General features: G+C 41.1%; 1 protein-coding gene across 1 annotated transcript in view; it reads left to right on the forward strand.

The window, feature by feature from the left end:
• Positions 1-25,633, forward strand: part of TRPC3 (transient receptor potential cation channel subfamily C member 3) — a 256,571-nt gene that overhangs the window by 154,999 nt on the left and 75,939 nt on the right. Inside the window, exon 3 of the mRNA XM_066573799.1 lies at positions 15,378-15,563. Coding sequence (XP_066429896.1) covers positions 15,378-15,563 — 186 coding nt within the window. The remainder of the gene's footprint in view (positions 1-15,377; positions 15,564-25,633) is intronic.

The following is a 25,633-nucleotide window of genomic DNA, read 5'->3' on the forward strand; positions in this document are numbered from 1 at the left end:
GGTGTTAGGAACTGCCAAAGACTATAAACAGCAGGAGCAACCTCAAGACAAAAAAGAAAAACGCAGCATAACAAAAAGACTTAGTTTTTAAAGAGCCATTCTGGTGAAATTTATTTTGCTATCTGAAACTCTTTTCAGATAGTCATGTGATTTCAATTCTGACTAGCTAAGATCTACTTGGGTTTATATGTGAAGTTTCTAGTACATTTCTCAGTCTGAGTGATGTTGTTACATGAACCTACCACAGAAACTGCCTAAAGAGGTACACAGACACTCCTATCATAGTTACTGTCACACAGTTTTACTAGAGGACATCACAGCTCATCCTGACAGTATATTTATGGTCTGTAGCTTATTTAGGTGACTACAGAAGGTAATGATGATTAAACTGCCCCTCCCCAGCAGGCAGAAATGGTACTTCCTCTAGCTAATGCTGTGCTTATGTACCATGGAACTGATTAAAAGTGGAGGTAAAATTTTCACCATCAAGATGGTGCCTGATAAGCATCAGAAAGTGTTCTGCACTGCATGAAAGTGGCTGTAATACACAGAGGAGACCTCCAGAATGTGAGAGGCAATCAGGCGAGGGAGGCAGGGATGAAACAATGTGATTTAGCTGGAATGGCCCTTTAAAAAAAAAAAAATTTAAAATAGTTCAGCGTATTACACCCCAATGTTGATCCAGAGGAAGGCAAAAACCCCATGAGTTAGAAGCCAATTTTACTATTTTTAGAGGAGAAAATTCCTTTCTGACTCTAATCTGGCAATCAGAATAAGTTTCTAGATCAGCATCAGCAACCCTTCTGAAGTCATTAGTGACTAACATGTAATATTGTTACATGTTACACTCAAGAAAGATGGCGAGGTCTCTCTTGAACTCTTTTATTAAGTTTGCCATCACCACATCCTCAGGTAGAAAGTTCCAAAGTCTCCCCGCTCTTACAGTAAAGAATCCTCTTCTATGTCGGTGTAAAAACCTTCTTTCCTTTAGATATAAAGGGTGCCCCCTTGTTACAGTGACAATCCTAGGTACAAATAGATGATGAGGGGGATCTCTATATTGTCCCCTGCAGGGACGTAACTATAGGGGATGCAGAGAATGCGGTTGCACCCGGGCCCATAAGGTCTCTTTTCCATATCGGGGCCCAGTACTATGAAGTATTATATTTGGGGCTGTGTTGCAGATTTTGCATTGGGGCTGCAAGCTATGCCTCTGGTCCCTTGATATTTCTATACATAGTTATAGGGGCTTTTTAAACCAAATAACCCCAATGTTGATAACCTCTCTTGGTATTGTGGTCCACCCATCCCATTTATTACCTTAGTTGCCCATCTTTGTGCCAATTCAAGCTCTGATATTTCCGTCATGAGTACCATGCTCAAAACTGTATACAATATTTCAATCATTTGTGCAAAACCCACAAAGCATATGGTCAAGCCAAACAGACCTTTATTCGGGAGACAGGACAAGTTTGTGCAGTTTCATTTCAAATTCTGCTCTTGAAAATCTGTAAAAATATGATCTTCTCAACTGCCCACCCTATCACTTGGAAGAAATGAGACGGCAGAACAGACACAAACTGCCTGCTCCTTGCTACAAAGCACACACACTATATATGTCTCAGTTGAAGAACAGAGTCGTGAGCTGTCGCTATCTATCTAGATGTCAGGATTAGAGATGAGCGAGCATGCTCTGTAAGGGCAGTTACTTGTGAGAGCAACGCTATTTTTGAGTAACTGCATGCTCGCCTGAGAAAATTTGGGGGGGGTTGCGGGGGATTGCGGAGGGGAGCGGGGGGGAGAGAGATCTCTCTCACTCTCCCCCCCCCCCCCGGGGGCCCCCCAAACTTTCTCCGACGAGCATGCAGTTACTCAAAAATAGCGTTGCTCTCTCTCAAGTAACTGCCCTTACCGAGCATGCTCGCTCATCTCTAGTCAGGATACATTTCTTAAAAATTCCAGAACATATTAGATTTGTAGGTCCTGTAATTAAAACTGGATAACGAGTGTATCTTCATAGACAGGGTTACTATGTACATATACATATATTTAAATATATGTAGCATGGTAATCTCGTCTCTACTTCATTTGGTCAGTGCACAGGTAAAGAGACAGTTGAGGTCACAGGATGCCCGTCTGCACATTCCATCGGAGTATACATCACTGGCATGTGTTTACAACAATCTCACACTTACATTCATTTCTGGGCTGAATAAATTAAACACACTTATAGCCTAGACTGAATGGTTCTAGTTTTCCTTTAATTCAGTGACAGTCTTGGTCTAGGTATTAAGATGTGAATGATGACTTACAAACTTATTTTCTCTTTGAAGTTGCTACATATGGCATGTGTGAAATTTTTTAATTGACTGCAATGTAGTCTTGTCTCTGGCTCTTAGTCAGATGTGCAATTAAAAATATTTCACTACAAAGGGCAGACTGCACTTCCAGCATGTTAAAGGAATGGGTCTTAAAAGAAATTTTATTTTGATCCACATTCTTCAAGTGCATCGCTACATTTTCTCATTATGTCATTTCAGGTCCAAAATTCTGTTTTGATCAATTTCCTAACCCCTTAAGCATGTTGCCCTTTTTCTTTCATTTTTGTTTTTCTCTCCCTACTTATAAAAAAAAATCATAGCTCTTATTTATCCATCAAAATAGCTGTCTGAGGGCTTGTTTTTTGTGGGTCAAGTTGTATTTTTAAATTGTACTATGTAATCTACCATATAATGTATTGAAAAACTTGTGTAGTTATAATGGGAAAAAAAGTGCAATTCCACCATTTCTGGGGTGTCTTGTTTCTACAGTGTACACACTGTAAGAAGAACTACATGATAACTTTATTCTATGCATCAGTACAATTACTATACCAAATGTTTTTAGTTTTCGGGTTTTTTTGCTGTACGACTTGTAAAAAATTAATATCTTTGGAAAAAAAAAATTCGTTTCTGTCACCATCTTTTGACAGCCCTAACTTTTTAATTTTTTTTGTTTACATAGTTGTGCGAGGGCTCCTTTTTCGGAGCTGTTTTGTAGTTTCTATTGGTATTATTTTAGAATACATATGACTTTTTGATTGCTTTTTATTACATTTTTTCTTGGAGACAGGGTGTATTTTTTTCTGACATCATACACCATGCAGGGTAAGTAATGCATGACTTTGAAAGATCAGACTTTTATGGATACAGCGATACCAAATGTTTTTTGGTGTTTTTTTAATTTAGATTTTTTATTATAATTATGGCAAAAGGTTTTTTTTTCAACTTTATTTCCTTTTATTTTTTTAAATAATAAAAATTTTTAAACTGATTTTTACATTTTTTAGGCCCCATTGGGGACATGAACTTGTGATGGTTTGCTTGATCCTGCAATATGACATACCGTAATGTTACATTGTACCACGATCTGACAGGCAATCTATGAAGCGACACCACAGGCATGGCTTGATAGGCAATCTGAAATGGCAGCCCTGGGACTTTCAGAAGGCCCACAGCTGCCATGGCAATCGAATGGCACCCCACGATCTCATTGCACGGGGCAATTAGGGATTCACAAACTCCAATCAGAGCATTTAAATGCTCCTGTCAGAATTGATGGTGGCATTTAAAGGGCTAACCGCCGCAATCATCCAGAGTGCTGATTGCAGCTGTTGCTAGCGGGGTGTCCATGGTAAGAAACAGCCAGCACCTGCATTGTATGCAACAGAATCAGCTTTCAATCCTCCTCCATATAAACCCCAAATCCCCATGACATAGCTGTACATCATAGTGTTAAGGGGGTTAATATATCTGTATAGTAGCCATAGCTATGTTTTTCTGATGGAGATCTCCAGAGCCTGTACATTGAGATAGATTGAAAATGTACCATACTGGCTACCTGTAGCTACCACTAAAGGAATCTTATGAGCTTACCACATACTGTTCTGTTATTGACTTACAAATTTATAACAGTATTCAGTAAACCCTTGAGCTCCCTCTAGTGGTAGCTGCAGGTCAACAGCATCTTACAATTTTAAATCTGTCTATTGCAGGAATGTGGATCAGAAAAACAAAGCACACACCACTATAAAAATACATTAAGAAATCAATCGGTGCAGAATTTTAAACCTATTTAGTTTAAAAAAAAATGGTGTTCAAGGGTGGCATTCACTCTAAGACCTGTGACTCCCTAGTGTATTCCCTGCTGCATTTATGCAACTGCAATGAAAACAAGTATCTTCACCTGACTGCAGGTATTCTGACCCAAATCCCAAGCACCATAGCAATCTATAGTATGATGCTCGGAGTTCAGGTCAGGAGACCCACAGTCAGGCTGGGGCACCCATCTGGATCACAGATGCATAAAATGCATATGTCTTAAAGACACTTGTGTGTCACTGGATTAAGGCTGATAGATTAAAGGGAATCTGTTACCAGGTTTATGCTGTCTAATCTAAAAAGCCGTGATAGGGAATCGCATTCCATCAGGGTTCACTTACTGGATGCCTTGCTGTAATTTTCATAGAATATCTGCTTATAAGCTGCAGCAGGAGCGGAGCACCAAATTCTAATTAATCATGAGCTGTGGCATAACCCTGCTCTTCTACTGCTGATTGACAGCTTTTTCCCTATACTGTGCATAGGGATTATGCTGTCAGTCATCCAAAATTGGGCAAGGGGGAGCCACAGCTTAATAATATCAAGGACTTAACTGTCTGCTCACATTATTATAACTATAGCCTCGGCTCACAATGTGCCTAATAAACAAGCATTTTATGAAAACTACAGCAAAACAAGTGATACATCAATTAAATCAGAATCTCTGTACCTACAGCAATCCTCAAATCAACAGGCGTTAACTTCCTGACAGATTCTCTTTCAAAAGTCTCTTTTCACCCCCCTCTTCAACATCGTCTTGTGGGCATTGATAGTTATTGCTTTTAAAATGAAAGAAGCATGATTTTTTAGTATAAGAAAAAATGTAGAGCATGTTTTGTGTGATGCTATACCATAAAGGCTGTTTTCTTGATATGTTACTGAGGATTAACTTGTGCACAAGCAGTACAAATTAATCCCAAAGATACTGTTTGAGTTCCAAAAGACTGCTAAGCATTGTAGTAATGGTACGTCACAGGCATGGTCCCAGAAGTACAAGAAGAAAGTGTTGTCCTGAACCGTGGACACAAAAGCTATTGAATTTAATGCATCTGTCAGATGTTCAAGCCTTTATATAATGCAGCAGAAAGCTTTATGGTTCTTTGTCGATGCTGTGTCTTGTAACAATAGATATGGAGTAATGTTAGATAGATATGAGATGATAGAGGGATATAAGATAGTGTGGCAAGCCGGGTTTTTTGCCTGCGGATTGTAGGTTCCTTGGATCGGAATGGATATTGCACTTGCATACAGATACTCCAGAGACAGGATTTCACTTCAAATCTGGCACCTGCCAGCATTTATTTCACAGCATACAGAATGGCATATACAGCATACAAATGTCCAGGGTTCACAAACCCATAGTGTCACCATCATTAAACCCACCAGGTGTCTAGAGCGCGCTGTCCTCTATCAGACTAGCAAGTCTCTCACCACCTTTCCGGCTAGCAGCCAGCTTTCTTCCCCTTGTGTGGCAGGAACTGATCTTTTTATCTTACTTCCTGCCACACCCACTGTGTTAACCCTCTTAGTTCTGGTACCAGAAGTCGTGTCTACGCTCCCCTACAGACCCTCCTGCATACTGCACTTCTACATATCCACCCTCCTGATAAAGGCCGTAGCCTTATCACTGCTTTTGCCCCTCTGGGGTCAAATCTCCAGGCTTGGGGATTTCTGTGTGGTGCTATCACTGAACCTTTCTTTATGTTCTATAACTGCTACTTTCCTGACTGCCATCTCCGGATCCCGCATCTCTTGCAACAACTCATCTTTCCCATTCCTGAGCTGCCGTTGGTTCTCTAGTTGCCTCTCTACAGGTCCTTGTGTGGTGTCTGCCTCTACTGACTCTGCTCTGCTACTGTTTGCAAGTTCTTTCACATAGCTTTCTTAACTTGCAACTTCTAAGGCCTCTTTACCAGTCTCCACTTCAGTGGCTTCCTCAGCCTCAGTTGCCTCACTTTCTGCCCTCTCTTTAGACTCTTGCACTTTGGAGGATTTCTCAGCCTCCATCTGTTGCTCAGTGCCTTTAATTTTGTTCAGAGGCAGTTTCTTCCCTCAAAACTCTGTTCACCTGTCATGCCCAGGTCTAAGCCTACTTTGGCACACTTCACTGCTTTTATCTAATTTTTAATATTCTCCAACAGGGTATTCATTCCTGCTACCGGTTGTTGAAACACGCTTTGGAGCTTTTCTTGTACCAGAGTTCTCTTTTCAGCATCCATCTTGGTGCTAAACCAACCTTTTTTTATTTTTAGGATTCTCCAACAAGACCTTATTTTTAGCAACACTACTCTTTGATTCCCAGTCTTTACACATAACTTCTCGGCGAACAGTGTTATCTGTGCTATACATAGCTATTTCATTTAAGCCTGAAGAAGAACCCTGCATTGGTTTGGAAGCTTGCTGTAACATCATGTATTTTTGTTAGCCATTACAAGGTATCATCTACAAGATTACATGGTTTCTCTTGTTGGGAACAATCACATTTTGCTCTACTGGTTAACACGGTACCAAACCTTTGTTTTCATTATGAAAAATTTCTGCAACACATCAAAAACCCAGTCCTTAGACGTATCCTGAGTAAATGTCCATGAACACTGTGCAGTTTTCCATGTGCCATCCTGCGCAGAATACAGTCTTTTTAACAGCCTCATTTTGCACTTTTATTGGTGCATTCATCCACTTCATCTGCCAGAGGAGCTCCTCCATAGCCCCCTCCCAAGCAGCAAAGTCGGTCTCACCGCAGAAACAAACAAAACTAGGTCCACCAACTTGGTTCCCCATTGTCCTCTGCTTGGACCTTTGTTGCCCCTTGGGCAACCAAACTTTCGACCTTCGGGCCCTTTTATCTGCTGCCTGCAGCTTTTATTGCTCCGCACAGCAACCATAGTCTTGTCCTCCGGGCTCTTTACATGCATCCAGCATCACTGCTCTTTACATGCGTCAAAGAGCTCTGTGCGCCATTCCGCACCCATATCTTCCACCATATGTGGTAAACTGGGGTTTCTCGCCTGTAGATCGCCGACCTCTTCGACCGAAATGTACACCACACGTGCATACAGATGCTCCAGAGACAGGATTTCATTTCAAATTTAGCACCTGCCAGCATTTATTTCACAGCATACAAATGTCCAGTGTTCACAAACCCATAAGGTCACCATCACTAACCCCACGGGGTGACTAGAGGGTGTTCTCTTTCAGACTAGTGTTAGGCCCAGAACTGGTCTGCACCAGACCTCAGGCTCACAGTGCTGATGTGGCGTCTCTAAACCATCTCTCTGGCTAGCAGCCAGCTTTCTTCCCTATGAGTGTGTCAGGAACTGATCTTTTTTCTTACTTCCTGCCACTCCTTTGGTGTTAACCCTCTACTTTCTGGTACCAGAAATCCTGTTTGCACTCCCCTACAGGCCTTTCTGTGCACTGCACTTCTACAATAGATATTAGATATGGGAGAGCTTTGAGAGGCAGAGCTAGGTTTCATTATTGGCGTAATCTGTCTTACTGGTTTAGTAAGTATATGTGAAAATGTCATATTTTACTGTCCTCTGTTACCCACAATTGTTTTTGCTGGATGCGCAATTTAAGGGCCGGCTCACACAAGCGTATAAGTAAAACGCACCATTTTACCACTGTGTGAGCTGGCAGTGTGCAGGCATATCGCTGCGATTTTGCACTACACATGACAGCGTATCTCACGCATGCAGTCATTCACAGTGTGACTTACTTTCTTTTTCACTTTCCTGCTCTGTCACTTAGCAACATTGCGTATAAACGCCGCACATACACAATTTAATTGTGTATGTACACCATTTATTATGCTCCCATAGAGAACAATAGGGCTCTATTGTGTGTAATACGCAGTAAAATAGAACATGCTGCATTCTTCTTTTACATGTATATTATACACAATCAAAAAAATGCTAGTATGAACGGGTCAATGAAAATCAAAGTACTTTCATTGACTCCATTCACCGCCTATTACACGTGCGTAATACACAATGCAATCACTCTCATGTCAGCCTGCCCTAAAATGTAGGAAGGTGTTAAAACACTAAATTTTAAGTAAAAAAAAAAAACATTGAACGCCAAAGAAATCTTGGCTGTATTTCAGACGACTTGGGATCAGGCTCCACACAAGAAGCATTATGTTTACAGCTAAGGAAGATGGTTTTTTGTATGTGTCATTTGCTGTTGATCTGAAAAGGTCTCTCAGGATTTATGATAGCTCATTCCTTCACCGAAGTCCAGTATAATGGCAAGCAATCTCTTTGATGACATGACAGCTCTCAGAGGAGCAAGGCTTGTAAAACAAAAAAGAATCACTGTGGATAAGGCTGAGTTGTTTAAACACAATTCCCAAATAACAGTGCCTGTAACTTGTCATGGCTATCACAGTTCTTGAAATATGGCACTTAGAGACATGAAATGGGCTTTGTAAGAATTCTTGACATTTAGTGTCTTACTAAAATGGGTTAAACCCTCTGTCTCTACAGTAATTCCTTGCTTTGCAGTTCACCCTTTACCCACTTTACAGTTATTTCACTGTACGGTGGTTTTCCCCTGACCATCATAACGCAAGTATGCATTCAACATTATGCTGATATATACTATAATTATGGCAAACACATATATGCAAAACAACCAGCCAGTGGTTTACTCATTGCTGATGCAAGTCTTCAACTATACAGCAAGGTGAGTGAGAACTTGTTCCTCACTCTTTGCTCTAGACGTGCATAAGGGGAACTGTAAGGGACAATGTACACGTTAGGTAAAGTAGAACATACTATTGGTACATTGCATTTAGGGCCATCTGCATACGGGTGGGTCAGATTTCATAGTGGAATTAAACCCTGTGCCCAGCCAGCGTCTAAGCATACCTGTCCTGAAGTCTTTTTATCTGTACTGCGAATTTTTTTTTCTTTAAATCCCTGCTTTTCCCTAGCATTGACGCGGAATCCGCGATCTTTTCACAATATCATTATGAAAGGGTCGCGATTCAGACAGCTTCCATTGACTTCAATGGAAGCCGTGCTTGTGGAATGTGCAGAGAAACAGAGCAAGCTGCGATTTCTCCTCCGCAATCGATTTCCCCTCTGGATTCCGCAATGCAAATCTGTCTGTGTGTAGGCGGCCTAAAGCGACCCTTTAGTCTCCGGACAAAATTCTGTCCCAGATTAGGAGGAAAAAGAAGGTATATTACCTGCCATTGTTCTTTTTCTTTGCTGCCCTTTTTGATCCGCTGTGTTCTTTTTTTCTTTTTAATCAGATATTTCATATTAATTTTTCACTTTTTATGAAAGACAAACCAAAAGTACAAGTAAGTCAAAAAACCCGTAAATACAGTTCTTTTGCAAAAACAGTCCATCTGCTCGGTACAACCAGCACATATCCACAGATTTTCAGAGAACAGTATTTAGAAACAATACTTAAAAATCAATCCATAGAATGTAATATACAGAACCCCACTGAATCTCACCAGAAACTCAGAGAGCAGCAGCCATCATCTGTACAAGGTAACCACCAGAACCCCCACTGAAAAGCTTAATCCATAGCCGATAGGTGAAGAAGACTCCTCATAAAAGTAAGGAAAGCGGGGCTCCTAGCAATTGGTCTTGTATCAAAGAAAATGAGGCCATCTCTGGAGAGTCCAGCCATGGCACCAATAGTTTCTCAAATTTGTTGGGGGCTTTCCTTTTAATATAGACACACTTTTGCAACATAAGACTATTAGCTTTATTAATAAATTGTCTATAGGAGGATGGCTTATGCGGTAACTAGTGCAGGACTAACTAATTTTCTTGCCAGAGTTAAGTCACCCTATAGCTGACTTTCCGTATTCATCACTTGTCAGACTAAGCATTTTTAACCCAAGATACATATTACAGGACCCTCAAAGACATGGAGAGTCGTAATGTTACTTTCAAAGGAGAATGATTGGGCAACCATCTTGGCAGGTAGTCTACCTTATACCATCATATTCAAAATACGGGAGTTGTCAAGTCCAAGGTCAATCTCGGACAACAATGCATATGTGAAGGAGCAACATGAGTAATGTTGCTTAGTGGGATGGTGAGATCTCCAAAGATCCCACAGGTTTAGCTTCTTAACCCCTTAAGGACCAGGCTGTTTTGTACCTTAAAGGGGTTTTGTCATTAAAAATAAATTTTATACTCACCTATTTCTTCCCTGTCAGTCTCCTTACCACATCTTCTCCTCGCTGAACTTCTGCAGTGCCCCGGGTCACCTCACCGCACGCTGGCCAGCTTATTAAGGCTGCAATCCCCGTTTTCTCTTCCGGCCAGGTCAGTGAAGGTCACGTTCATGTGCTGTAGCAGTCACTGCCTAGGAATGAATTCTGCTCTATTGCTGAGACAGCTCGCATAAGCAGTCTCTCCAGTAGATTGGCACTCCTCCTGCTAGCCTGTGAGCTGTGACCTAATGTACATTGGCTGGCAGAAAGAAGACTGCCTGTGAATGTATGGAACCTCACAGGAAGGAGAGGAATCAGTCATCTGAAGGTGAAGTAACTCCCCCCAGACTGCAGGAGAAAGGAGAAAATTAGTGAGGTGAAGATCTGGTAAGTAAACTGACTGGGGAGGAATAGGTAAGTATAGGTATTTTCTTTTTTTATGACACAAACCCTTTAAGGATAGACACTTTTTAGGGATTTTACCCATGTGGTGGTTTATCTGCCCTATTTTTTTTCCTTCAGCTGCAAAAATGTTTTTATAGGCCTATAGGGCTATTTTGTAAATATCTTTTTGACTGACTTTTGTTTTCCTGTTTTTTAGTTTTATTGGGGGTAAAAAGCTAAAAAAAAAAATTTTTAAACATTTGTAGTTTCTTTTTTTACATTTTGTACATTTAGGCTACAATAGAGTATGCTAATGGGTTCCTCATTTTGTTTTGGATGTTTTGATATATAATATGTATGGTTTCGGATTACAGGGCACATACGACGACCGTTTTGGTTGGTGTCTGCTTTGGGTTATTTTTTTTATATGCAATATATTTTTATTTTATTCTGTTTTGTTTTACTTATTTATGTAATTATTTGTTTTACTATCTATGTTCCCTATGACTTTCTTTAAGACTTCTGGGGGAAATTCCCATGATTTTTTATAAATTACTCACTTTTTCACTGTAGCTGGGGCATCCATAGGAGCCCCAGTTACAGGGATAAGCATCCCCCTGTAGTGACAACAGTCACTGGCAGAGCTAATCAGGGTCTGCTTTGACAGGGGATCCCAGCGGTCTTGTGACAAACGGCTCACGTAGTGGAAGTTGCACTTCCACTTTTTAGTACATGCCGCTTATTGAGCTCTACGTACCCTAGAAAGGAGAAGGCAGAAGAAGTTAAAAAACACTTCTCCTGGAGGGCTTTCAGCTGTGAGTAACAGCTGATAGCCTGATCTGCTTCTGATTGATTGCAGAACATGGGCTTCAATCCTTAGCCGTATTTTTACTATTTGGTAGGATTAAAGCCCAGAACCAAGCTCCATAAATTTACAGCCCTTGGTCCTTAATGGGTTAAGTAATGCCCCAAAGAAAGTAGGAGCAGGATTAGATATCTGCACACCTTGTCTATATTTGTCCCAATTTCAAACGGGAATGTTCTTAAAATCCCCTAGCATCAAAAGTGGGGAGTCAGGTACACAAGCCACACATGTCATTACTTTCTATAATATTTTCCTTGAATAGGGATATTTGTATGCCCAAGTTTTGTACCTTCCCTAGAATAGGTTAAAAAAAAAGTAGAATGTAATGCATTACTAAACCCACCCTTTTTCTAATAGTGAGTTCTATTGATGTTAAATGCATCTCCTGCAGACAGATAAGTGCAGGTTGATCCCTTTGAAGATGGGTAACAATGGTATATCTCTTTTTAACATCAGCAATGCACCAAACATTCCAACTGATTAATCCTACTGTTTTTATACCATAGAGCAAGACCTGCCCAGATGCACATGATATGAGAATTATCAGATCCGTATGTTGTCTGATCGCCTCCCAAGAATTTCACATATTTATAGGACATATAAAACATTGCATATAGCTGTGTACAACAAACTCTAAGCACCACAAAGATAAAAACACTAACTCCGGTAAACATAAAGTAAAAACCGTGAACAAACAAAACAGTATCATCTTCGCAATTATTCTCAGGGAGAGAGTGGGCATAAATACTTCTAAAAGTGCAACCTGCACAAAACTGCACAGTGTAAACATCAGTAGCGCTATACTGCTGACCTGAACAAACTCCTAGTACAATCCCACACAGAGTCCAGGTCTTAAAAACAGCTTTGGTTGATGGTCACCAAGGTAGAAATAGGGAATGATCCTGCTCCTAGAAGAGTAAACAAGAGTCAAAACGCAACACAGACAATGCAAACCATATATAACAGCCTAGAAACCGTTCCAGATGATCCTCACCAGGACTAGCACTCCAGTCACACAGCAGCCTCCTGCTGGATACGCCTTTAGTGGTGGTCTAGCCAAACCACTGCCTCTTTCGGGGTAACAAAGAAATGTGATTTTCCCAGCGCCACCACTCGTAGCTCTGCTGAATACATCATAGAATATGGTGAATTAAGAGTCCGGAGGGGTCATTTTATATCCAAAAACTTCATCCATCTCCTCTGAACATCAGCTGAATTGTTAGGAAATATGGAAACTTTGCTTCCATTAACGGTCATATCAGGATTATCACGATCTTTACAGAGGATCATTTCTCTCTATAATATAGTATTTTAATGAGCTCAGGACAAGGTGGATGACCAGTAGACAGTGGTCTAGTAGGGACCCTGTGTGCTTGCGCCACAGCAAAGAGTGGTGTAAGTGTCTCCTGATTTGAACATCTGTCGCAGCTATTCCTCAAGGAAAGCATTAGGATCTGTCTCTTCCACCTTCCCTGGAATCCCCACAAGTTGGATATTGCTGTGACAACAGAGCCTATTTTTTAAGTCAGCCATTTTTCCCCAGAGCGCAGTAATAGCTTGATCCGACCTTTTGCAGTCCTTAGCATTATTGGTCACCTGGTCTTCTAATTAATCCGTATGAATCCTTTACTCAACTTCATTAATGCATGCAGTGACCTTTTTGTAAATTTTGGCGTATAATATAAATGCTCTGTCACAGTACCCACTTGCGCAGTGAGAGTAGACAAGGAAAAACATATTTTATGGTAGGCTCGGATACAGTCTGTACTCTGCTTAACTATGTCTTTATCGTGTACAGCCTCTTAAGCAAATGTACTTATAACAGGGTGTACATCTGAGGAGCGATTCCATCTCTGCGGTCATTGTTTCTGCCTCTTCTATCACTGCAGGATCTATTTCTGCATCTAGAGGCACAATAGAGAAGGTAGAATGAGGAGACCCAGAGCCAGTGATGTGAGTCTATCTGGGTGAGTTGTGGGCAAATCAATCCAGGCTACCTGTTGCTGTTTACTAAAGTGGGTTGCATGGCATGTGGGGTGTTCCCAGCACCATCATGCTGTAACCTCCCGCCGGTTCCCTTCCTTTCTTTCCCTCGAGTCATCACCACTCAGAGTGGTCCCAAATAGAAAGAGGATTGCTCACCACTTCAGCTCTTCAGTCTGCCTACCAGAAATCGTCCCCAGAGAGCAGAAACAGGATAAATAACAGCACAGTGTGTCCTTCTATATGTCGTGCTTGGCCACGCCAACTCACAACTGTTCTGCTATAGAGCTTAGGAAGTGTGCATTCATGCAGTTCTCTAACTGTCACTATGTATAAGGCTGTATGTACATGAACAATTTTTCATGCAATTTTTTGCCATAATTGCATGGAAATAGAACTCATTCATTTAACACAAGTGATTTTGCTCTTGGGCCGTTAGTCAGAGTTTGAATAACCACTACATGACCTATTGTTGTCTGATTCTAAGACGAGGTTAGGACATGTAATATGCAGTGCCTCACATATCGGACAGCACATGGAAGATACTCAATATTTTGTCCAATGTGAGTTGCGTCTGAGAAACTCAAGTGCAATTTGCAATCAATACAAAGGAGAATAAACACCAGCTCACCAACCAATCTCGCCAGAGGATAAAAGCACAGACCCGCTTGACGAGGCGCAGCAAGGATGCAAAAAAAAAGGAAGTCAGCTTTGGTCTCATGATCATGTGACTTTAATTGAGACCATGTGATGACTTGTAAGGGTTTTAAATACAATGTGGTCTTTTTATTTCACTTGCTACGATGCAGGGCACTGGATGGCGCCGGAAACGCGTCAGAGAGACTAACATCACTGACTCTGGCTCCTTTCATCTTACCTCCTCAAATGTGTCTCCAGATACAGAAATAGAGCCTGTGGTGATGAAAGTTCAGCAGGGTTTAGAATATTTTCCCAATGCGTTATGGTCCGTTTTCGTTTACATGACCTCATTAGTTTTTTAGAAGTATGTCAAATTAAAAGGTTTAGTTTTGTAAACAAATTTTCCCTTTATATGAGCTACACTACCTGTTTTTCTTTTCTTGCCTAAAGCTGAACTTACAGACTACATTTATGCCAGTGAATCCCTATGATTGGGATCCACTGCCAATAATTGGAATCTACTGATAAATACTATGTGTACGAGTTAAAAAATTGGTAGGGATCCCAGAGTTTGGACCCCATCGATCAAACTGATGGCATATCGATGGAGCTTAAAGAGGTTGTCTCACAAAAGGTTTCATCTGTCATGCAAACATCCCAGCCACAGCTCCGTTCCAAAGTGAATGGTAGCGGGCCGTGCATGTGCACTCAGCTGTCTCTGGAGGTCTCAGTGAAACTAATGGAGTAGTGGTGTGTATGTGCGCCATCCATTACTATTCACTTCAGAACTGAGCTGCGGCTGAAGTGTTTGCATGACAGGTAAAATCTTTAAAGCTCCACAGATATGCCGTTACTTTGATCAGTGGGGTCCAAACTCTGGGACCCGTACCAATCCTGAGACTGAACGTTTTCCTGCACAGTGGCAACCAGCCACCCAGGGCAAACAGTAAATGGGAATGCATCATCCAAAACAGTGCTGTAGCCTCTTCGTTCTCAGAATCAGTGGGCATCCCAGAAGTTGGAGCACCACCAATCATGAAGTGCTGTGGTGGGATTACCTGTTCAATGAATATTTTACTATATTTTTATTATGTTCAAATAATATTTAGTGTTACGAAATAAAATTCCATCTGACCACTATATAACAACTTGAACATTTTATCTCTGTATGATCTTTTAGAATGACTATCGCAAATTGTCTATGCAATGCAAAGACTTTGTGGTTGGTGTCCTGGACCTGTGCCGGGATTCTGAAGAGGTGGAGGCTATCCTAAATGGAGATGTGGATGCTGAACCAGTGGAATCTCAGAGACACAGACCTTCGCTGAGCCGAGTTAAACTGGCTATTAAGTATGAAGTTAAGAAGGTAGGTATTGTATAATCTGTGCCATATTGCCAAGTATGAATCAACATGCGCTGCCCTTGTACACAGTTTTAATGACCTTGTGGACGGAACTTTTTTCTAACTATTCAGACTTACATTGGAGTATTTGAAGTTAAAATGATGTCTTCTGGCTGTGTTTTTAAAATGTACAATATATTGCATACTCATTGTTGTCAATTCATTACTGTGACCATATGTGTTTTATGGGCTTCCTGTAATTCTGGTGTTCTGCTTCTAAAGTATTGGTGGCACCATCAGAATGCAGTTATGTACTTGTGTGGCACAGAGTGTTAAGGCAGCAGCAATGCAGTCCTAAGCTCTCTCTCATGACCTGGAGGTTGTGGGTTCAATCCCTGCGTGGTTCAGGTAGCCGGCTCAAGATTGACTCAGCCTTCTATCCTTCCGAGGTCAGTAAAATGAATACTGAGCTTACTAGGAAAGGCCATGGCAAACCACCCCGCAAAAACGGTCTGCCAAGAAAACGTCACAATCTGATGTCACTGTAGGAGTCAGTCATGACTTGGTGCTTGTACCAGTGGACTTTAAACCTTTACCTACTAATTCATAGATTCATTCACTATGTGTGTATAGTATATTTTAATAAAGTATTCAAGATATCCACATACATCATTCACACTCATTATAACCTAAAACCTGCTTATTCAGATTTGTGATTGGTATCTCAATTTGTGGTTGCACTTCCCTTCTGCTTCTAAAGGCCCATTTAGACACAATGATTATCGCTGAAAATTCGCTCAAAAGCCATCTTTTGAGTGATAATCATTGTATAAATGTGCCCAACTTTCACTGTTTGGCCAAATGATGGAATTCAGTTCTGCCTGAAAACCATCATTCGGCAGAACAGCTGGTAAGCAGGACTGCATGCTGTGTTCTGTGGGGGGAGAGCCGATAACAGCTGATTGCTTTGTCTCAGCTGTTCTCAGCTGTCAGCCCCAATGCAGAACACAGCGAAAGTAATCAGGGAACAGCGGGTGGTGTGTTCACCTGATTACATCTCCCGGCGGCTCACACGCTGCTACTTGGTACTAATAGGAATTAGTATCAAGTAGTAGTTTATGCAAAATGATCGCTCAAAAGACATCTTTTGAGCAATCCTCTTTGCAGTGTAAATGCACCTTAAGGGCTCTCTCGTATGAGCATCTTTCGTGGGCGAATCTCCTGCACGAGGAGCACACAGCAGTACGCAATGCATTGCTGACAAATGCCTATAATCTACCTTGGCATGTATGCACTCGTAATACACTCCAAGATAGGGCATGTTGCATTGTTTTTGCACACGTATTTCGCGCTCTGTGTTGAAAGTAGTGGAAAGTTTAAAACCTATGAGCGTAATGCACTGTAAAAAATGTTCGTGTGAGAGCCTTAACATGAAAGCTTTGTCATCCAAATGCTTAACACAACTGCTGTTTGTTCTTTACCCTACATTTATTCCCACCATGTTCTCCTTGGCTATCCCATCAGGTGGTTATGAAATCTTGTTGTCATTTTTAAAGACGCACAGGAGGACTTCAGAAAACATCAAAAAGCTGTAATCTTTCATTATTAAAGAAGCATTTTTCTTTCAGTAAGGAAACTTTAAAATGCTGTTAGCAAAAAAAGTACACAAAACACGTGAACCCCAAGCACTGCTGCCGATCTGAACATTAACGCCACTTCATACTGATTGTCAGAACTCCTTAAATGCGAGTGACACTTTTAAGAACAAAAGGGGAATTGACGAGCCAATTTAGTTGTAAGAAAATAGTAATCATTTAGACAAGAAAAACTGTGCATAATAATACAAGTCTATTGGCTCATGTCTGTCTTTAGCTTTTGTAATACTCTTGCAGCTGGATATGGGGGCGACATAAAGTATCAGCCCTAAACATATTCAAAGTATTTAAAGTGCATTTTTTACTATAAAGATACGCTGTGATAATGTCCATTTAAAACCTTCAGCACACAAGTGTGTTTGGGTCTGTGTGCGGTCTGCGTCAATTCACGGACAACACACGGGCCCATTACAACCTATGGGGCAATGCACACTGCCGTTTTATTCACACAGAGCAATAGACTGCACGAAAAAGCTCATTGTATGTTCTATTCTTGTTTGCATCACGGACAAGAATTGAGACATGCAAATGCATGTTAATGTGCCAGACATCCGTTTATTGCACAGCAGACAGACAGGTGTCCGATGCAAGTTGCGCCTGAACCTCTTGGGTGCACCTTGCACACTCTGCAAGTATGATACTGGCCTGAACTATATTGTTAAAGCATCAAATCAGGCACTAAGTGTGCAATGCAGTATCCCAAACTGCATATCAATGTGTTGCATCATGCTTACACTAATGGCTCTTTTACACGGGACTACAGTCGGCTAAACGACTGCACAAGCACTGATGTCACCGCTAAGGTCGTTAGCCACAGCAATTAGACAGACAGACTTCACCGCTGGATAGCTGGGTTCTTGCTCAGTGTTTCACCTTCTATGTGAAGCAGGAGAGAGAGAGAAATGACCAAAGACAAACAGAATTCTTGTATTAGTAGAAGGATGTCAGATACTGATGGATTATATGGTTGTCTTTGGCCGTTGCCAGATTCAGGGAATCAAAAATGGTTCAGTTCCCACTGACAAAAAGTTTGGATTAATTAATATGAGTATTGACCCAAATGAAATGTAGACCTCTTTTGGCTAGTCTACATGAGTGAGGTATCCCTGTCTAACTAGTTAGAGTGCCACAAATCAAAAATAGAAGATAAAAAGAAATTAATGCTCCGATAAAGCCTGTGGCCCTGATGGTCGACCACAGGTATATGAACTCTGCGGTGTTAGCCAGTCCTTATATATCTCCCCAAGATCTTCTCTAGAGGCAGTCACCCAGTGTCCCATCCAATGTGGAAGGTTGTGGGTGTAAACCGATGTTTAGTAAACGCCTCCTCATGTCAGATTAGTCCAATAAAGCATTCAGTCTTATCTAATACCAGTAGTTCCACACAGAGGGACACTGAAGAAGCTCCGGTAAGCATTACCCCTATTTCCGATCTGTAGCCATACTTTTTGTCAGTGGGAACTAAATCATTTTTGATTCCCTGAATCTTGCACTGGCCAAAGACAACCATATAATCCTTACAAGTATTCTGTTTGTCTTTGGTCATTTCTCTCTGCATGATCATTGCTGAAATTCATTTGATTGAATGAAGTTTGAGCAATAATCATTACGTGTAAATGGGCCATAAGCTAATCAGTTATCTCAGTCAGCACAAAACAAAATCATCTTATTGCTCCCGGCTTATCACTAAAACCAAAGGGACTTTCTGTAATGCTCAATATCTTCATTATCAATTCATTTGGTAAATGGAATCCAAGGGTCTACATATCCTGCAGTCAGAGCAAAAATCTAGCAAGGGTTCGTCCCACTGGACTCCTCTACAGAGAAACTGCCTAGTTAGGAAGTCACAAAAATAATTACTTTTGATATCGTTTTTATTATAATGGAAAATAAATACATTTTAAAGAGTTATTCCGAGACCAAAGTCAAATTTCACAATCATCACATAAATCATCTCACCAGAGACATAACTTCAAGCTCTTGGGCCCCAATGCAAAACCTTTAACAGGGCCCCAAACTATAATACTTTATTTATAGTACTGGGCCCACTATATGGAGAAGAGAGGCCCTATGGGCCCACTAAGGCTCCTGCGCCCGGGTGCAACCGCATCCCCTCTAGTTACGCCCCTGCGTCTCACAGTACTATACTAAATTCATACATCACCTTTTCTCTGCTCTCCACCCTCATTCTGTAGCACCCACTATGCTTTGCTGTTTACACCAGTGCTTCCTGTTCACAGTCCTCCTGTGCTTCTCTACTACATCTCCCATAATCCTCTGGGCTTCACATCTGCCTGTTCACTCTGCATGCTCCTCCCATACACAGCTCATGAATACTAAATCCCACCCACTAAACCAATGAGTAGGGGGAGAGAGCCTGTATCACTGTCACCAGCTATAGCTGCAGCTGTAATCTACTTTAATGCAAAATAACAATCCAGTGGATGACCATAATGTGAAATGCTATATATTCATAGAAATATATATTTGCACTCCTGGCTCCTGTATTGAAGACAGCAGTCTTATCTCCTGCACTATCCAGCCACAGACACATATGTACACTGTCAGCTGTAAATTGCCTATATAGTGCAATACACACATTTGCCTTCCAGATCCTTTTTCCAATAAATACCAATGCTGTGGAATAAGATGCACACTCTACATACACCCCATCCAGAAATGTAACCTTTATTGCTCATTTACACACTGTTATACATTTTGTCCATGAATAAAATATGATTTCAAGTCTATGAATAGATAACATTCTACTTCCCAATGCATCACAGCCATCAGAGGAGTAACTGGTAGAGGGAGAAGGCAGCGGCGCTGGGCTGTGTTAGTGAGCATGCTCAGTACTCTCTTCTGAGGTTAGTACTGTTCCTGCTCCTAATTCTGCATGATCGCCTCCTGACTGTCCACCCAGCTCATATATAGTAATGTGGCTGAGACAGGAGGTTCAGGATGGCTACATAGGAGTCTATGAACATGGTCATTACATAATAAGAAGTCTCACTGTCAGGATGGCAAGGGTCATGTGACGACTCGATTGAGGCACAAGCACTCTTTTAGGGTAGACAAAAAGCATTGTTCAATGCTTTACCTAGGCACACTATGGTAAAAGGTTAGAAGTTTGTAAAGTCCTGGAATAGCACTTTAAAAAACAACTAGTAAATGTGGAATTGGACCAAGTGTCATGGAAAGGGCCTGGAAGAGGAAACAAATGCCAGGGTTTTCTTTCCTGGGGAGCTATGTTGATTTTTCTTATAGGACTGTACCTTTTATATGTACACTACTACCAAAAGTAGTGTACAGACCTCCAATCTCCTGTGTAGTGGAGGTCCTGTCTAATGGCCCATTCACATGGCAGTATTTCCAGTCTGTGTGCTGACTGTATTTCACAGACAGCACATTAACCCATTATAGTTAATCAGGCTATTCACACAGGACCGTGTTAAAAAAAAAAGAAAAATCACAAGTCCCATTCTGGTCCGTATGATAGACCACAATCGCATATACAATGTCCACTTGCCCACGGGTACCAAATAGCACAGGAACATGCGTCCATATGTGTCCATTTTCCTTCCAATGCAATTTGAACCTGAGAATCTAAAATGCAGCTGCTCCAGCAATCAATAATTCAGGGGGGTTCCAGTCCAAGGAAGCCTCTCCATGATATATATAAATAGATATAGATAAAGATATATATATATATCTTAACAGGGCATATGGAAAGGCATTGTCCAACTGAGACAACCAATTTGATGTCCACTGGTTCAACCCTTTTAAGACCTTGTACAGATGACTGTAATCATGGCAGATGCACTTTATATAACATGAATTCAGATAATGGCTCACCAGCTGTATATAATAGAAGCTTTTAAGGCAAAGAGACGAAGCCTGTGTATGAGCGCCATGTGACTTTGATATATAGCTCAGAGGTTTCTTTTCAGTTCTTGCCATCTACCAGCTCCTGTGCATTAGGAGGTTAGCCTTTTATGCTCCCCATGCCATTTGTTATCTAAAACAAATTGTTTTTCTTTAGTACATTCCCACATCCATAGCTTCATATTGGCCACATAACATCTAACAAACATTTTAGTACTTTACAGAAAAGGTTTGATTTTACGGGAATGCTTCTGATCATTTTTTTAGGAGACTGGTTGCATGAATGTAAATAGCTGAACAATAAGAAAATGATATGAGAAATATTTGGCATTGTAAGAACAAACACAAAGATGCTTTTCCTGGAACAGAATGCACTGTGTTTATCACAGCTAAGATCAAACGCGTTCCCAAAATGTACAGGGCAGCCTTTCTTTGTACAATAAGTGAAAGAGACAACAAAAAAACCACAAGGCATCCTAAATATGTGAGAGCTATAGAGCGGATGTTTGTAAAAACAGGGCCATGCGAAACACAGCTTATTATTTTAGCAGATATTCTATTTGCAGAGATAAGTTCAATTACTTTGTTTACTTGTGTAAATGTTAATGATCACAAAAACATAGTAATTTACATCATGTTCTTTTGTAGCAAGGTCGTAGGGGCACAATTCTAATTGCCAAAGGCAAAAAATACCCAGAGGTAATATCCCTAAAATATAATCTAAATACTCTATTATTCAAAAGAGACAAAGACAACAACGAATGATATTTAAAATAAAAGGCAATGAAATGTGACCAGCAGTCATCAATTATTATCATGTGTGTAATTGTGCATACACACACTAAAACATAGGCCTGGATGGCCAACTTCCAAAAGTCTATATTGAAATTAATAAGTCAGCATCACCAAAATCCTATTAAAATCTAATCTACAGCCACCCCAAGAGGTTTCGACTTGCGGCATCCTCAGGGCTATAGTGAGCCGAGCGCTGAGAGGCGGAACATTCTTTCAAGTAGCCAATCTAGACCAGAGACAAGACAGCAGCAAATGATGTGAGAGAATGTTGACAGACAGGTTGAACAATCCCATATCGATGGCTCCAACAATCATTGTGTGTTGCCAGAGTATGCCCAGTGCAGAATAGGTGCTGCTGTCTCACTAGAGCAGTGCAGACACTTAGAAAAATAATAGAATGCTATCCGAATCAACTGAGCATGCCCAGGGACTTAGAAAAGAGCAAGTGCAGCTAGCTCAATGGAGCGTGTGCAAGATCTTAGAGGCTACAACTGTATAAAGATGCTACATACACAGTATTTACACATGTCCTACTTTTCTATGGACGTAGATTGTTCATCACCATAAGGTGTGAATACTCACTAAGATTACTGCATGTAAATAGATGTTATAGCAGGTCAAATTGCTCTTTAAAGTTCCCTCAGCATTTGTTAGAGGCACATTATCTACCATGTTTCCCTGAAAATAAGGCACCCCCTGAAATTTGCAGAAGTCCCAAATATAAGGCACCCCCCGATAGTAAGGCATATTAAAGTGTGCAGGCAAGTCAAGAGGCCCGTCCCCTGCTGCCATCCCTGTTGTCTCCTACCTCCAGATGTTTAAGTAGATCTGCAGACAGTCTGCTGTTATCCTGTCCCTGCTGTGCTGTACGAGTGTGCTGTTGTAAGCTCCCCTTGCTGGCTGGAAAAGTCCATACTGTACGTTCTGTTCCTGCTGTACATGTCTGCTGTGATGAGCTCCCCCTGGTGGCCGGAAGCTGCAATACCATCTCTGCTTACAAGTGGTACAGGAACTTCTGTCTGCAGACAGGTACGTTACTTTACAGCCCTTATTTTTTTATGGCTCTGTGTGTGAGTCAGGCAACCTGTGTGTGATTCTTGAGGCTGGATTCTCACAGAGCGTATTTCCAGCGGAAATCTCGCAGTTTGGCCACAGCGATAAACACAGAGATCTCCGCCGGGAAAGCGCTGCTTCAAAACCCACGACACTCAGCCGCTTGTTTTGAAGCGACCTGGCTGCACGTTTTTCCGTTTCTGTGGCCGGTGAATCCGCACCACAACGCCGGCTTCTCTCAGCTTTGCCGTGACAGATTTGCTGTCCCATGTGGACGAGATTTCTGAGAAATTTCGTCCACAAAGCTGGCCAATTGAGGGATTAGCGGCCACAGACGGATTTGCCGCGGCGAAATAAGACACCCCATGAAAATAAGACGTAGCCCATATTTAGGAGCAAAAATTAATATAAGACACGTCTTATTTTCGGGGAAACAGGGTAGATTACTTGCCTGCGTAAATGGGCCTGAAAGGGGTATTCCCATTTCAGCTTTTCATAGCAGAGATGGGAAATTGCTGCTATAGTTACTGGCCACCTGGCCAGTAATTATGAAAATAGCCCAGCACTGTTTGCATAGCTCCCATTGAAGTGAACTGGAGTTACGGAAACAGTGTAGCACACTATCCATGCTGTTTCCCTAGCTTTCATTCACTTCAATGGGAGCTATGCGAACAGCGCTGGGCTGAAGTGCTTGTAGGAACAGGTGGTCACAATTTGGCCTTGAAAAGCCCCTTTTAAGGCTCTGGTCATACTACTGTAGGCTTGAGCCTTCTGTCAGAGGTATATGGTTGGAGGATTTCCTGATGGATCTCTCCAATGGAAGGTTGCAACAAATATCGCTTTACAGGCATACACTGGAATACATTGGTGATAAGTTCCTTGTAAAAAAAAACCAAAAAAAACCCAACTATATACTGTGGTATACTATTGTTTTACTGTAACCCTCTCTATAGAGTAATGTAGTCTACTAGGCTATTCTATATATCAAAAGAAATGTATAGGGATCGTTCACACTATCGCCATCCTTTTCCATAGTTTGAACATAGTCAAAAGTCTGTTCTAGAAGTCCGACAACAGCAAAAAAGGAGGTGCCAGATCAGACCAGATCAGCATTGTAGGGAACCATGCATCGCTATTTTGTCCTGGCTTTTCACTGAAATTTGCTCTGATGCAGATGAGAACAAAGTCATGCTGATGAAAACTGCCCCAGCATATGCCAAAAGGAAATGGTTTATCATATGTTCGGTGGATGAGCTCTTGGGGTGCATTCACATAAGCGTGTGCGTATGTAGGTGTGCACAAAAACGTGTACCCATGTACATGCACAACCACACAGGAATGCAGGTCTGTGCCTATTGCCTTCAATGCAATGGGCTGCTGGCACCCCCTACAGTGATTTTGGGGGAAGGGCTTAAAATACAAGCCTAGATTGTGAAAAAGAAGAAAATATATATATAATATATATATATAATATTTTATTATTATTAAAAAAAAATTCTCTGCCACTGCCGTGTAAATATTCCCCGCAGGGAGTCACCTTGTGACTGAACACTGTGACATCTGTGGCAGAGGATTTCTTAAGCTCCGCGGGGAGCAAAAAATCCCCTGCCACAGCTGTGGCAGAGGATCACAAAGCTCTCCCATTGATTTCAATGGGGCAACCACTGCCAGTGGGCCAATTGAATGCATTAGGATGCTGGCACGTCTGCGGTAATTTTCAGGGAAGGGCTTTAAATATAAGCCCTTCCCTGAAAAATCATTCCTATCTGGTGTAAACAAATACTCTGCCGGGGCTCAGGTGTGTCTAGCAGCTTGGGTCCCGTCACTGTAATGAAGTTCTTTAAAATCCCCACCTGCTGAAATGGCTGTCTGATTGGTTGAGCGCTCAGCCATTCATTGAATGACAGCCGAGTGCTGCCTGTGATTGGTCACAGCGCTCAGCCAATCACAGGCAGTGCTCAGCCATTCATTGAATTCATATATATATATATATATATATATATATAATATATATATATATATATAATATAATAAGTTTTCCTCATTTGAAATAAATATATAAATAGGTTATTTTGTAAGATAATCATTATGTAAAAAGTAATAAACTCATGAATCTTGAAGTTTAAAATTAATGGGGTTAATGATGATAATCCCGATGCAGTACCTATATTGAACTGGATGGTCCTTGTAATGCAGGGTCTAGTGGGGAAAGTAATTAATAGCATTAATTTTATACTGTAACAATTATTCTGCGTGTGTTTTTATTTTATTTGTTTATTTAATGATTATCTTACATGATAACCTTTTTATTTCAAGTGAAAAAAACATGTTCTTCATTCTTTTGCAATGTGGCCTAACAAAGTAGTCTGTCAAACTTCGTAACACACAGCCCTAATAAAAATTATTCTTGATACCTTCTGGCTTCACTGAATAGCGACGCTACTCACTTTCCCCCCTACATTTATTGTTTTGATAAACTGGACTCATTCCTGATGCCCCGAATGGAGAAAGAGAATGCAATGGGCAGCTGCAGCCTATCTAGCGCTATTCTACTAGCGCTCACAGGTGAGCTCATTTGCTTTAAATATTTAATCCTGTATTCTGGTGATGCCTGCGCTATGGAAACACTTTTTTCCCTATTTGCATTCGGCATATGCACCAGACCTTGTTTACAAACATGAGATGCAGAGAGCGTTACTTAGTTTC

This window comes from Eleutherodactylus coqui, chromosome 7 (assembly GCF_035609145.1).
Source record: "Eleutherodactylus coqui strain aEleCoq1 chromosome 7, aEleCoq1.hap1, whole genome shotgun sequence".
NCBI lineage: Eukaryota > Metazoa > Chordata > Amphibia > Anura > Eleutherodactylidae > Eleutherodactylus > Eleutherodactylus coqui.